Source organism: Peromyscus maniculatus, chromosome 4 (assembly GCF_049852395.1).
Source record: "Peromyscus maniculatus bairdii isolate BWxNUB_F1_BW_parent chromosome 4, HU_Pman_BW_mat_3.1, whole genome shotgun sequence".
In the NCBI taxonomy this organism is placed as follows: Eukaryota; Metazoa; Chordata; class Mammalia; order Rodentia; family Cricetidae; genus Peromyscus; species Peromyscus maniculatus.
This window is the reverse complement of record NC_134855.1, coordinates 47,550,432-47,566,232: the sequence shown is the minus strand read 5'-3', so window position 1 is coordinate 47,566,232 and position 15,801 is coordinate 47,550,432. Positions and strand designations below refer to the sequence as shown.

General features: G+C 36.9%; 1 protein-coding gene across 6 annotated transcripts in view; it reads right to left on the bottom strand.

Annotated features, from left to right (window-relative positions):
• Ubr3 (ubiquitin protein ligase E3 component n-recognin 3) overlaps positions 1-15,801 on the bottom strand; it is a 141,206-nt gene that overhangs the window by 73,995 nt on the left and 51,410 nt on the right. For all 6 annotated transcript variants that reach the window (XM_076569615.1, XM_015988732.3, XM_076569616.1 and 3 more), the window contains exons 11-19: positions 10,748-10,834; positions 8,161-8,226; positions 7,979-8,068; positions 7,167-7,295; positions 6,632-6,684; positions 6,406-6,539; positions 5,979-6,064; positions 4,847-4,988; positions 3,216-3,312 (exon numbers count right to left, since the gene is read on the bottom strand). In XM_076569615.1, the coding sequence (XP_076425730.1) occupies positions 3,216-3,312; positions 4,847-4,988; positions 5,979-6,064; positions 6,406-6,539; positions 6,632-6,684; positions 7,167-7,295; positions 7,979-8,068; positions 8,161-8,226; positions 10,748-10,834 (884 nt within the window). The remainder of the gene's footprint in view (positions 1-3,215; positions 3,313-4,846; positions 4,989-5,978; positions 6,065-6,405; positions 6,540-6,631; positions 6,685-7,166; positions 7,296-7,978; positions 8,069-8,160; positions 8,227-10,747; positions 10,835-15,801) is intronic.

Here is a 15,801-nt window from a genome sequence, read left to right as displayed (position 1 = left end):
ACTCTAGCACTAGGAGACAGAGACAGGCAGATCCCAGGGGTTCATATTCTGTCCCCTCCCACTTGAAATTCCACCCCTTGGGGCTGCCCTGCATCCTGAAGTAAAAGAAAAATCCCTCCCCTTCCCCCCACTCCATTCCCACGAGGTGCGCACACCTCCGCTTTCTCTCCTCCTTCTTCCTTGTCTCTCTTTCCTATCTTTCTCTTCACTTCTCTATTATAATAAACTCTCCACTTGGATGCAGTGCCTGGGTGTGAGTGACTTTCCACGTGTCGCCGGCCCTGCTGAGTCTGCTCAGCATGTTTTCCCTCACTCGGGTGATATCCTGGCCAGGCCAGCTGGGGGTTGCCTACTTGTGCAAATTCATAACAGGAAGGGTTCACTGGGCAACAAAACAGTCAGCTCTAAGTTCAGTGAGAGATCCTATCTCAAAAACCAAGCTGGAGAAATGACTAAGGAAAACAACTTCATGTCAACCTCTGACCTCCAGATATACCTACATGGGTGAGCACATCTACACACTCACATGGAGGGTGGGGACAGGAACTAAAAAGGCAAATGGAGGAATGTGGAAAGACAAAGAATAAAATAGGAAAGAAAAAAAATAATTGTTTAAAAACAGCTTTGGAAATATGATTTTATTTGATTGTACAAAGTAGTTATCAATAAAAAATCCCTTAGACCTAAACAGCTAATGACAGAACATTGATTAGAAGACACATTATTCCTCCAAAGTTCTAAGTCAGTTTGTGCCAACAGGTTTCTCTGCACTTGTAACCATGACACCAGAGTCAAGATAATCAGGCTGTAGAGATCAGGTGTCAGCAGCAACTCTAACTGTCTTTAGGGAAAGCCAAACTCCCTGGAAGACAAGACTATGCCTAGTTGAGAACTTTTGCTCTAAAAAAAGAAATAAACTGCTCAGAATTATATGAAAAGTTGGCCTGATGATGTATTCCTTTAACCCCAGCACTCTGGAGGTAAGGATCTCTGATTTTTAGGTCAACTTGTTCTACATAGTAAGACCCTGTCTCAAAAAAAAAAAAAGAAAAAGTACAGAGATAACTATTTTCCTATCACAGTACCCAGCATGTGATAATAGATACATAGTATAAAATAAAATTTCTCCCTTCCAAATTGTTTGTGAAATAATTTTTAAAAATTTATTTATTCTTATTTTATGTCCATTGGTGTCTTGTCTGCATGTACATCTGTATTAGAGTGTCAGTTCCACTGGAACTGGAGTTACAGACAGTTGTGAACTGCCATATGGGTGCTGGGATTAAACCCAGGTCCTCTGGAAGAACATCCAGTGCTTTTAACTACTGAGCCATCTCTCCAGCCCCAATGTGAAAATTAATAATCTATAATTAATAGATCTTTCAAAGCTTTAAATTTTTTTCAGCCCAATCATAGTATTAATTCCTATTAGTTACAAAGTAATAGAGGCTATTGAATTTATTTATATACTTACTTCTTATATATTCAAAATGACTAACAACCATAACCACTCAAAAAATCATAAAAAAACTTAAAACAATAGTACTTATCAAGTCAACTTGTAGATTTTTCCAAGCAAATGTTTCCTCTCATCAATTTTACATCTTTCAATTTCTTTTTTTGGTTTTTTTTGAGACAAGGTTCTCTGTGTAACAGTCTTGGCTATCATGGAACTTGCTTTGTAGATCAGGCTGTCGTGAAACTTACTGAGGTTTGCCTGCCTCTGCCTCCCAAGTGCTGGGATTAAAAGCATGCACCACCACCACCACCACCACCACCCGGCTTTCCTTTCAATTTCTTTCTTTCTGTTTTGATTTGGTTTGCTTGTTCTTTGAGACAGAATCCCATATAGTCCTGGCTGCCCTTGAACTGGCTATGTAGACAAGGCTGGCCTTAAACTCACAGAGATCTGCCTTCCTCAGACTCCTGAGTGATAGGATTAAGGTTGTGTGCAATCATGCCTGGCATGTTCCAATTTTTCAACATGAACTATTCAATTTTACTTATCCAACAAATACTTACTAGATGAATGTCTACTAGGAGACAGTATTGAGCTGCCATAGATCCTGAGATATGTAAGAAATATAGAAGCAAAAACATCTTCCCTCAAGGAGCTAAGTAAATAAATGCCCACGAGCAAACAAATTGGAACAAAAGGATGTAAAATATGCAAAAGGAGGTGGCCAAGTAAACAGAGACATGAAAACCTCAAATTTTCTCCTCCAAGATTCTAGAGGAAGGCAGAAAGATGTTGATGGCTGAGTTAAGTTTGGTTTTTACTGTTTCAGGGAATTTTGTTTTGTTTGGGTTAAGTTTGTTTTTTTTTTTCAAGTATTGCCTATGATGGAGGCTAAAGTGAACATTTATCTAGTAAAAATCTTGGCAGAAGGAAAGTTTCAATTACACCTCACATCTATAATTATACACTAACAGTTATTTGAATATTATCTGAATAAAGACTTTCTCAAGAGCAATTTTTTTTTTTCAAGACAGAGTTTCTCTGTGTAGTCCTGGAACTTGCTCTGTAGACCAGGCTCGCCTCAAACTTGGAGAGATCCACCTGGCTCTGCCTCCTGAGCGCTGGAATTAAAGGCATGCACCACCACCACACAGCCAAATTTTTTTTCTGTAATCAATGTTTTATAATATTTTTGCATATAAATCAGTAAAATTCACTTTGCTTTGACTAGTTACTCAACTGTCAAGCACGGCAATATCTTCATACTTTCTGTAGATACCCACTATTTCCAATGTCACACTATTTTATTTTTATACCTGTGTCTCCTCTACTGGTTCAAAAGTAGAGCAACACAAAATCAAACTTCAAATTTGATTGATCAAATAGTAACTAGGTTTTTCTTTTTTAACTTAGAAATCATGTTTTATAAAAAGTTACTTAACTAAGTAAACATCAAATTTTGTTTGTTGTTTTATTTTGGGGGACAAGCTATCACTGTACAGCCCAGGCTGGCCTTGAACTCAAGATCCTTCTGGAATGCTGGTATTACAGGCATGACTTACTACGTCCAGCTTTATAGCTAATTTTTATAAGGACTTTGAGAAAATAAATCTCAGCTAAACTGTTTTTTTAAAATCTTCAGATGGTATTTTCTCTTAAATACATTTTAATGAGGCATTTTATGTGTTACAATTGAAACTTTTCTATAGAAACACAAATTATTCCATAATAATATTAATCAACTTGTCAGACTTACAATGCTGTGTATCTGTCCATTGCGGACTGCACATCTCTGCGGTAAACTGTTCGAAGAATGACCATGACCGGGTCAAACTCCTGATCCCAGACTTCAGCTATTAGACAAAAGGAAGCAGAAACAGAAAGTTGACTTAAGAATAAACCAAACTCAAATTACTTATTATATTCATTGAGAACATTTTAAATTCAAAATTGGAAGTTAAACTTAATTAATTTGCCTTAACAAGAGCTTGAAGCTGTGATTACTTTTACTAAGTTAAAAGCCATAATTTAAACCTTAGGAATGTCCTCTTGGGTTCTACAAGCCTCAGCAAGCAAAAGGTTTATAATGTAACAATGCCCCACTATAAAGTTTAGATCATTGTTGTTGGATTTAAGTATTTTTTTTTCTTATTTTCTTGGTAAGGTGTATATTAGAAAGAGTAAATACCTTTTAAATGATTCAACTATAAAATTATGCAAACTAAATTAAAACTGTACCGATCAGCTGATTTGCAAGGTCACTTTATAAATTGTGGTTTTCTACCCCTAAACTAAAAATTAATCATAGTTCTCCTTCCCTTCTGTACAATTAAGAGTCACTATCCTATGTACTGTGTATACAATTGGTGATGCATAGGATGGTTCTAAGTATTAAGTGTATATATACCATTTTCTTTTAATACTTATATCATTTATTTTCAACATGTAATTTTCAGATTTAATATGTAACTATAAGATACAAATAAAACTCATCACCTTATTAATAATCATGTTAGGATAAAGTAATGTTAAAAAAAAAAACTCACTGGGGGGAAAAACAGTAAGATCTTAAGGATGTAATCTTACAGATGATTTTAGATGGGGCAAATGTCTAAAAGGTGGCCTAAAAAGCTAGATAGCTCTTCCAGAGGGCCTGGGGTTCAATTCCTAACACCCACATGATTACTCACAGACACTTATAACTCTAGTTCCAGAAGATTTTATGCCCTCTTCTGACCTCTGAGGGTACCTGGCACACATATATGGTACACATATATACATGGCAGGCAAACACTCATAAAATTGTTATAAAAATTAAAAAATATGTCACAAGCCAGGCAGTGGTAGCACATGTCTTTAATCCCAGCACTTGGGAGGCAGAGGCAGGAGGATCTCTATGAGTTCTAGGCCAGCCTGGTCTATAGTGTGAGTTCCAAGACTGTCAGAGCTACACAAAGAAACCTTGTCTAAAAAAACAAAAAATGAAAATAAATAAATAATAATAACAATAATAATAAAATGTAGGGTAAGGTTAGTAGAGCACTTGTTTTAGAGGACAGGACCTGAGTCTCATCCAAGAACACACAGGAAAAGGCATGGGGACATGCACTTAGAATCCCAGAGCCGAGAGGTGGAGTCAGGCAAATCTCTGCGGCTGTTTGGCCAACAATTTGCCTATTAAACATGTTCTAGTTTTAATGAAAGAACTGTTGCAAAGAACAAGGTGGATAGCATCTGAGGAATGAACAATACATTCAAAGGTGACTTCTGGCTCCGGGATATGCATACCCAAACAAACACACATGCACACTAAATAAATAAATACACAGATAAGCATTTTCTTTCAGTGTACACATGAAAGTATACATTTACATTTGTAAAACATACCTTTGGGAGTATACATGCCCTGTTGCATAGAGCCTCCAGGTTCAAAAACAGGAGCCTTAAAATCAGCTACAGCAGATAAAACTGATTCAAAGCTGTAACTTCCAGGAATAATGCCACTTTTTGGGTTGGGATTTTCTGGGATATGATGTATGTGTCAAGAAAAAAACAATATTAACGACTAGAACAAGCTTCAAAGTCTGCAAATTACTCATTTCTAATTCATTTTACCAAAATAGAAAATGACTGGCAGTAATGTATAAAGTTGGCCACAAGAGGGCCACATAATAAGTCAGTATTAACTTTATTGAGTTGTCTTTTTCAATCATTTAAATCTAGGATCCAGTTAATAAACTATATGATGAAGTAGTCCTAAGTATACTCCCCCCCCCAAAAAAAATTGTCAAACTCCATTAAATGAAAGGAAAACAATTTTAATTATCTCCATTTTCATCAATGCATATGCTGCACTCTTCAGAAACCCAGAAAGAGCGGGGCAGTGGCGGCACACACATATTTAATCCCAGCACTTGGAGGCAGAGGCAGGCAGATCTCTGTGAGTTTGAGGCCAGCCTGGTCTACAGAGTGAGTTCCAGGACAGCCAGAGCTGTTACACAGAGAAACCCTGTCTCAAAAAACCTACCACTGAATAATCAGTTCTATACCAAGGACCATGCTTCCAGTAGGTAGAGGGTAATCCATAAACCTGAAAATTCTTTAAGACTCAATTCTAACAAAAATCTTTGGAATGTTTAAAAGCCCAATAGTGGTAATTTTAAGGACTCTCTCTAAGCTCTATGAATTCCAGGTTGGCTACATAAAAAGACATAGGTACCATTTACAAAATATCCACCTTCCACTCCCTAATGTTGTTTGAGAGGATCGGGTCCTATGTGTCCAGAACTATCAGTCCTGAGGTCAACCTAAAGTCTAAGAAAATCTTCCCAAGAGGCAGTAAATAAAGGTGACAAAAATGCATACCACCTGCCCTGAACATATCCTTCAGCAAACTGAGATTTTTCTTTTTCTGCATATTTTCAAATCTAAGGGGAAAAAAATCCTTAAAAATTGAGATATTTTTAATCCATAACTGTAATTTCTACTATGAGCACAAAATTGCATCTTTAAAGGATATGAGGTCAAGCAAAGAGCTATGCGTCCTGTCATTCATACACAGCTGGGCTACCATTTCTGCCCTGAGAATCTCATCATCAGACATTCCTAAAAGTATTAAAAACAGAATTAGTCAATATGGAGATGGATTATAAAGAATTCACCACATATTTTATTATGATGTTCTACAAAATGTGAAATGTCTTAAGTTAAAGAGTAAAAACTACAAGGCCCAAATCGAACTGCAGTTTCACTACCTTAGTACTGTAGTTCCTATAAGCAAAGAATTTTTTAAAGATTATTCTAAACCATGTATTAATTGTACATGTCCAGATTTTAAAGGTATGTTTAAATATATGCACATCCTTTTTCTTCCTCCATAAACCAGAGACTAACAGGAATAGGGAAAGAGAAAGAAAAAGCAGGTAACATCCCGATTTATGGTTTACCTAAGTGTAAACGAAGACTCAGAAGAATCACAAGGAAGGTGAGTGCGCCCTCCAGCATCGACCGCTCATGCTCCACATCAAGTACTGTATTGTGGTGCTGTGAAGCCATGGTCAGTAAGTCCACCACCTTAAACCTATAAGAAGAAATAGTGCAAATACATTTTTAGAGAATAGAAGAAAATTAAGTTAAATCCCAGATATTTTCTCATATATATCTTGTGCTTACCTTTCAAAGACCGACGATATAAAGTAATCTGGGTCAAGTCGAGAAGCACAGACCTTTAAAAACATGAGGAAAGCTTTATTTCTCACATTCAGTTTGCTTCTTATACTAGCCATGTTTTTAAATTTTCTATATCTTCTTCTATAAGCTGTAAGCCACACAAACCCAGAAAAAGCACCAAGGACTAGTAAAAGATGTTAAGGATAGCTGGGGATATTAAATTCCTAAACAGTAGAAAATTCATTTAGGAGCACAGCCCCACGCAAGCATCCGCCCACTTCATCTAACTCACATAAAAATGCAGTATTTCCCAAGCTCACAATGAATCTAGGGCTTCATGCAGCACAAGTAGGTACAGCCTTATGCAGCAAAGCCTGCCAGAACCATTTCAATTCCTTCCTCCATTCTATCTTGCCTTTTCTACAGAAACCCTCAAAACAGTGTTTGCCTGGGCTTTCTGCCTGCTGCCTCCTGACTACATCAAGACACACATCGAGGCACTTCTAAAGTACAACATCTGGCTATCGAGCTGACTCACCTGTAATAAGTAAATATCGGGATCAATCATGGAGTTGCAGAAATGAGACTGAACATAGGTCATGGCTTGTCCTTTGATTTGCAGACCATTTCTTACCCACATGTTGCTGTGGATTTCAGCAAGACTAGCCTAATAAAAAGTGAATTAGAAATAGGTCATCTAAATTTAATAAAATTATATTGTATTAAGTAATCATTTCAAATATTTTCACTTAATCATAGTATGAGCTTAGCATTCTGTCCAACATTATTCAGTTTAAATAAACCTTTTTTGTTTGGTTGGTTTTGTTTGCTTTTGTTTTTAGGACAGGGTCTCACTATATAGCCCAGGCTGACCATAAATTCACTATGCTCCTCAAGTTGGCCTCTGTTCCACTATGTAGGTTTATTTTTAAATATCCAAACTAATGACTGTATTTTATACAGCTCTCATCTTTGAAGTTTAAAAACGAGCTAGTTTTTCACTATGGATACATTTATAATAACTGCACTGAAATCTTTTTAAGAAATCAATGCTTATTTTTCTTTCAACCCCTGCCCTGCAATATATATACATACATAATGCTTAAAGACATAAGCATAAAACAAATCTAATTGGTCAAAGTTGATGAATATACTATACATTTAAGTTCAACCTAACTCAACTTTCAACCTAAAAAAAATCTTGTAAGTAACTGGAACTAAAATCGAAAATTAGATTAGAACTTACTCTATTAGAATTTAATTCTTCATGTCCAGCATCAACTAAAGCTAAAGGAGGATGAGATAACCAAGCCATCCCATTCAAGCTGTTTTAGAAGCCTGAATACATACTTGAATTTGGAGTGGGTGAACCATTAGTTTCATTAACATCTCCTGATCCGGTAAAAGAGAATCCAAGTCTAATTCTTGACATTTCACAGCCTAGAAATCCATGATCAAAAAGTTAGTAATTCAATATTCTCCCCGAAATTATAAATAACATCCAGAAAAGAATCCGTCAGTGACAGGCTCACCTTACTTAGAAACATAGCATAGTAACGGTGGAGTGGCAGGTGAAAGGTGACTTGGTTAGGAGCTGGCTGGAGTAAACAAAATTCACAAATCAATGTTTCACACAAGTTCCAAGGTTTTAAACATCGTAAACAGTGTCCTACCTAGATTAATTCCTACACTGTTTTTTAATCAACACTTAAAATCTTAGAAGCATAGCTTTGAAAAGAACAACATCTCAATAGGAGCTTCTGAAGTTCCAAATACCAAACTAGAATCAGCTCTTTGGTACATTTGAACTCCTTGTTACAGATGCAGCTATAAAACACAGACAGACGTATCTGTGTCCTGTCTACACTCCTACTGCTAGGTTAACCCTGGAGAGAAAGGGATGCCCCACACCCATTCTTGCTTTCTAAACACTTTCCTCACTAGAAATCATCAGACAGCCTTACAAATACTGACTCCGGGAAAGGAATAGGGAAACTAGGGACATAAGCATGCATGTACTCAGAAATGATGGAGAAGCAAAACACAGAAATCAACTTGAAGGGGCTCTCACTGGCATCAAATTCAATACACCCAACCGAGACCATCTGAACATCAAACAGAATAGAGCACTATGAGAAAAACAGAAACTATGAACCCCCATCATATAAGTCAGTGAACTGAAAACTGAATAAGAACACAGAAATATTTGCAGCTTCAAGGTATGTCCTCACAAAAATATCTTACTAATTACAGTGAGAAAAAGAACAACTTTATGCTGAAGAAGCCCAGCAGGCACCCTACTAAGTAAGTAATCAAAGCGAACAAACGCTGGGACAAACATGTCACAGACCATCAGAGTAGATACAATGAAAGCCTCCAACCATCTTTCTGTGATATTCCTGGAAAATATATATAACCTGAATTTAATCAGGAGGCAAACCTAAACTGAGCAACACTCTACAAGATAACTAACCTACACCTTTCAAAATGCCACTGTCTGGAGAGAAACAAACACTGAGAAAAGTGTTCCAGAAAGAGATCTGAGACACGGTAACAAAATTCCCCAGGTGACTGAACCCCATCATTCTGCTAAGAAGAGCATCAATGAGAGCTGGAGAAAGAGTCAGTAGAGTGTACTGGAGGACTGCATTCCAGCCCCCTAGAGCTCAATGTAAAAAGCCAGGTATCCTGTTATAATCCCAGCACTGGGAAAAGAGAGAAAGGCAGATCCTAGGGCCAGTCAATCAGGTTGGCCTACTTGGTGAGCTATATACCAATAAGAGATCTTGTCTCAAAAATAAGATGGACAGCTCCTAAGGAATGACACTCAAAGTTGATTGTGACATCCCCAGGCAATTGAGTGACTTGCATGTACATATGTATGTAGACACACACACACACCAAAAATAAAAGAATATATCAATGAGCAACTACTAAGACATAAATGACTTCTAAGAATTAGATGCTTAGAATACATGAATGATTATAAAGTTGCACTTTGCTTATATAAGTGAATATTCTAACTTATGGTAAGTGCATATTAAAGTTTTGGGTAGAAATGGGAATAGAATCAGTAACTCAGAGATTCCTGAAAAAAAAAAAGTTCTTTATATTCCTAACTTTTCAGTAAATTTTCTGACTGTGTTAAAATATTTTTAAGAAAATGAAACCCCTAACTTTGTACACTAAACTAATTTAGAAGAAGGAGGAGGAGGAGGAGCGAGGAGGGGAAGGGAGGAGGAGGAAGAGGAGGAGGAGGAGGAGGAGGAGGAGGAGGAGGAGGAGGAGGAGGAGGAGAAGAAGAAGAAGAAGAAGAAGAAGAAGAAGAAGAAGAAGAAGAAGAAGAAGAAGAAGAAGAAGAAGAAGAAGAAGAAGAAGAAGAATTATTCACCACCCTTACACACATACACAACAGGGGTCCTACCTGCCCAAGGTTCAGAGCTTAAATTGGGGGTTGGTCAATTGGGGAGCACTGTCTAGTCTTTCTTTCTTCTGCATTCTGTGTGTTCTGAGCTACTTCTAATAGAAGGAGTGACTTCTTCAATGCCAACAGAGTGTGCCCTGTGCCAGCTCTGTTCATTATTAAGAAAACACACCTTGATTCCAGCTCATTCTTCCATTCTCTATCAAGAACACTGCTCAAATAATAAAGTTGGAATATACTTTTCATTAATTTCTTCTGCCCCATTCACATTTATGCCAACACTTTTACTTCTTCAACTGAAGCTAATTTTCACTCCTGAGAAATGACACATACACACTTAAAATGGAAAAAGTATGCCTCTGTCCTCTAAGGAGACAAGCAAATACAATTAAGGTTCTCTGCAATTTCCTAAATGTCAAAGGACTAGCCATCCCTTTTCCACCTGTTCTGTGAAGTCTTTATGAAACCAATTCTTCTACTTTTATCCCATTAAAAAGGTACTCATAATTTTCAATGTTAAATGAAATCTAACACTTTTTCCTTAAATGCTATTATATATGCCAAAAAACATCCATACCTAGACAGGTTAGAGATGTAGTTCAGTAGTATAGCACTTGTTTAGCATACACAAAGCCTTAGGTTCAATCCCCAACACAACCAATTTTTAAGCATATATAATAAATACATAAACTTACCTCATCTACAAAGTTAATAGCATCAAACCAATCTTGAAGAGCTTCAAGGCAGTACCTTACAACATTTCGGGTATACTCTTGAGTTTCCTTTAAAACAAAAAAGTTACAAAAATTTCATAGTACATAAACATAGATAGTTTGAACATTAAATTACATGTAGTAAAAATTATAAGCATTGCATATATAATGGTAAAATGTATATATTTTCAAGATAACCTATATTTTGTTTCAAGAAACCATTCCTTCATAAACTAAAAGTAGCGACCAATGACAAATATTAAAATTACAGAATACAATGTGCTTCCTTCTATTTATTCTTTAAAGTGAAGCAAAGTTGGCAAATACTTTAAATAAATTAAATGCAGGCTCTATTTCAATGGCTCCCCAAAATAATATAAATTCATTACTATTATTACTATTATTCACCAAATACAGAGTCTCCTTGGGGATGATGAAAAAGTACTAGACATAAACACTGGTGATGGTTAAAAATCACTGTCACTGAATTGTTCACCTGAAAATGGTGAAAGAGCAATTTTTAATGGATATACACAATAAAAAGGAGGACAGAACATGCACATGCTATAATTAGCCTGTAATATCTTGGCTTAGAAAGAAAAATGGTGTGAGCCATTTGCAGTATGAGAACTGTGAAAAGCAATTACAATGTTTTATAATAAAATGGATCCACTCAGTTAAGTTTTAAGTTAAATGAAAATGTAACTCTAAAACAGGCTCTTACCAAAAAGAGAAATATATATGCTAGGACTGGAATAAAAATCTCTTCCCTCCTTTCCTCCATAAGTATGTATAGTTCCCAGGAGATAATGAGAGGTCAGAACTGGAAAGTAAATGGTTCCTTTGGTGGATAATGACAACAATGTTCTAGAATTAGTGTAATGTGGTTGCACAACTTTGAAAATACACTATCAACCACTGAGTTGTATAATTTAAAATGGTTAGAATAGGAAATTTTATCTAAATTAAGACAATTACAAAATGTCCTTCAGGAAACAAAGTATAACATAAAGGTGCATGAAGCATCGAAGTCAAAGATCTTACCCTCATCAGCTACCTATATAAACGGCCCATGCCTTTAAAACCACAAGGCGAATCTCACACTCTTTCTTCTTTCCTTCTTTCCTTCTTTTCTTCCTTCCTTCCTTCCTTCCTTCCTTCCTTCCTTCCTTCCTTCCTTCCTTCCTTCCTTCCTTCCTTCCTTCCTTCCTTCCTTCCTCCCTCTCCTGAGACAGAGTCGCATGTGTCCCAGGCTGGCCTTCAGCTCCTGCACCTCTGCATTACCACACCACACTCCCCATTCAGTCTTCATTTCTCCTTTACCTTGCTCCACGTCCTGTCACTTCTTCATGACATTATCATATAGGTCCTCGCCTATTTTGCTGCCACCATTCAGTCCAAACATCACTTATCTGGTCACCTTGCCAACAGTCTCACTCTGTCCCAATCTATCCTGTATAAGATTTATCTTTATAAAAATATTATCTTACACATTCTGCTCCCCATCTCTCACTAAAAAAATTTAATGACACTTACAAGTTAATAATAAATAACCTGTCTTAAACAAACTAATGTGGAAGTTAATACATGTATAAAGAAACCTTGAAGGTCCAGAAGACAGTTCAGTAGGTAGAGGCAACTGACAGCAAGCCTGACCGAGTTCACCCCCAAGGACTCAAATGGTGGGAGAAGAAAACTGACTCCCGAACTTCATACCCACACTGTGGTACACTCAGACACATACAACACTCCTCCAACAATCAATCAATCATTCAGTCAATCAATAAACACATAAAGTATGAAGCAAGTTTTTTGTTAAGAAAAAGAAACTCTGAAAACCAAATATGCCATTTTCAGAGTTTGGACAGACTGTTCCATGAGTGAGTACAAGTCTCAACAACAAACTTAGACTTACCACAGAACTTAGTCAAAGGTACCGAGAATGCTTTTAAAGATGACCTATTAATTCCACTTCTCAACACAGTGTATTTTAACATAGTGTTCAGATAATCTCTTCTCATTCTCCCACCTACATTCCCCACCCTAGTATACATACTGGTAATTCATCATTTTATAACCTGCCATGAGTTACTTAAATTTTGTCTGAGTTTCTCCATTAATGGGCATAACACTACCTACCTCCCAGAAGTCATGAAGATACAAATGAAATTATGCATATAAAATGCTCTATGTCTGTTTAGCACTAGGCCTCATTAGCACGTAGCTGTATGCGCCAAGAATCAAGGACTCATTGAGTCTGCAATAACCAAATTTGCTACTAGATGAAAGCAATTATACAAAGACAATAAATCATATGAGCCATAACTTTATAATACTCAATCCTTTCCTTTTAGATTTTATAATGGAGAATGTAGATACAAAATAGATGCTTAACTTTAAATAGTATTGCTTCTTCTACTTTCCATTTCTAAAACTGTCAGGACTGCTAAAAACAGCTTTGGCCATTCTCACTGAAAAATAAATAATAGCAATTTGGTAAGAGCACTGGTTCTGAAAACTTCTTTTTCCAAAGCTCCTTCAACTATCAGTATCCAGAGACCATCATTCTTCTCCTCACTTCTGGAAGTGCGTTTTAAGAATCATAAGTGAAATATCCAAGAAATTGGCTTAACAAAACATCTTAATTTATCTATTCCTAGTTGTGGTACGCGTGCACACATGCTAAACAAGAGTTCTACCACCATGCTACATTCTCTTATACTTAGTCTTTAACATATAAATCTGATCCCAAACAGTTTTTAAAATCTTCACAGATGTCTCTTTAATTAAACCTAAGATTCTTCAATGTATCTATAAGAACCTGAATTGCAATCTGATCCCTCTCTCTCCAATGAATCCTATCTACTCTCGTACTAGACACAAATTCCCTATACAAGCACTTTCACAGGAGATGGTTTATTCCTATCTACCTCCCCCATGGCCACCAGTAACCCACCTTCTTTTATTCTTCACACAGCTGGTTCCTTCATATTCTTTTTTCAGAAAGGCCTTCTCTGGTTTTCAGATTTAACATCTCTCCCACAAAAACAGTGTTACTTTGCCATAGAGCATAGTAACAAAGTAAGTCCATATGTTTACACTGTGTCCGCAAAAATAACAACCATGTCTATCTGGTTCAATACCAAAATACCTAACATGTAGACAGTGTCTAACATAGACCAGCATTTAACAAACCTTTTGAGTAAACTAGCAAACAAAAAGTTCTTAAATAAATGCTGCAGTTGAGATTAAACAAGGAACTATAAACACACAGGGAATGCTATTTGATGACAGGACATTAATTAAGCCATCAGCTTGAGTCTTACAGACTTTTTCAAAAGTTAACTCTAACAGTTATTCACTCTAGCTAGAACTGCTACTCAGATTCAACTGTATATCAAATCAATCAAAATCTCTAACAATAAGGCTTAAACGTGTATTTTTTTTTACTTCCCAGATAACTTCAATTGCATATCAAATCAATCAAAATCTGTCTTTTTTTTTTTCTTTTTTACTTCCCAGATAACTTTCCATGCAAGAAAAGCACTGGGAACAAGAAAAGACAATGAGGCAGTGTTGGAGGCACAGAGGTCCTTGTACTCACAGAGAAGCACTAAGAGAACCAGGGATGTTAATCATGCAGGGATGTCTCCTCACTGGATTATACAAAGACAATAAATCATATGAGCCATAACTTTATAATACTCAATCCTTTCCTTTTAGATTTTATAATGGAGAATGTAGATACAAATCAAATGCCTGCGTTCCATCCAGAAAGCTGAGAGTGGATTTTGTTAACAACCTGGTGATCCTTTTGCTATCTGTGGAGGCAGACCTCACCCTAATTCCCCAGAATGGTTATTCCAGACTCTTCCCTCCCTAGACCATTACCCATCCTTAGGGGAGATGTCCAATGTTCTTCATGGCCTGCTGACCTCTATGCTGTCAGTCGGAGACCACATGAGAGCCTAGGCCTTCTAGCTATAGAACCATCCTCATGGTCACATGCACTTTGTAAAGAGTTCCTAGTCAGTCACACCTTAAGCTTTATTATGCTCCTGGAACTGAACTGATTGGACTCATTGCTGCCAGGAAACCTTTTGTTTTTAATTTAAAACAAAGTGTCCTGTTTTAAATATGCTGACAATGAACCACCTGGTAGACTTCCTGAAGTCTGATCCAGGTTGAGGAAGTCCATTTGCACTGGGTTTTCATTCTCTCTTTGTGGGGTTTGTTTCCCTATATGACACCTGCAGGGACCCCCTCAAGAAAGCATATACCGCAAATGGGAGAGTGGGGGCTAGCCTGAACCAAAGCTTGGAAACTAAAAAAAGGAACAGTCATAGATCATGGCATGGAGATGGTATAAGAGGACTAATTATACATATAAGTTAAGGCAAACTGTAGAGATACTTAAATCATTGAAGATACCATTAAATGGCATGAAAAACACAAAGTGAAATGCAGCACAACCAGGGGATTTTTTGAAAGCTGTCATGGTGGTACACATCTGTAGCCCATCACTTGGGAGGCTGAGGCAAGAATATCATGAGTTTGAGACTCAACAGTGAGAATGTATGTCAAAAATAAAAACAAAATCTAATGAAGCGGGTAATCGAGGTTTGTCTTAGTTTTTTTTGTTTTTTGTTTTTTAAAGATTTAATGTATTTATTATGTATACAGTGTTCTGTTTGCATGTATGCCTGCAGGCCAGAAGAGAACGCCAGATCTCATTACAGATGGTTGTGAGCCACCATGTGGTTGCTGGGAATTGAACTCAGAACCTCTGTAAGAGCAGCCAGATGCTCCTAACCACTGAGCCCCCTCTCCAGCCCTTGTCTTACTTTTTAAAACATGTAAGACCCTGGATTTTTTTTAAACACACGTAAGTCCCTACCACTAAACATATACATACTCATTCATTCGTAATCTTGTCTCCCACCCTCCCTCCCTCCCTCCCTCTCTCACACGCACACAGACACGATTATTAGAGATTTGAGATATTTTACATGCCTATAAAATCAACATGACCTTTT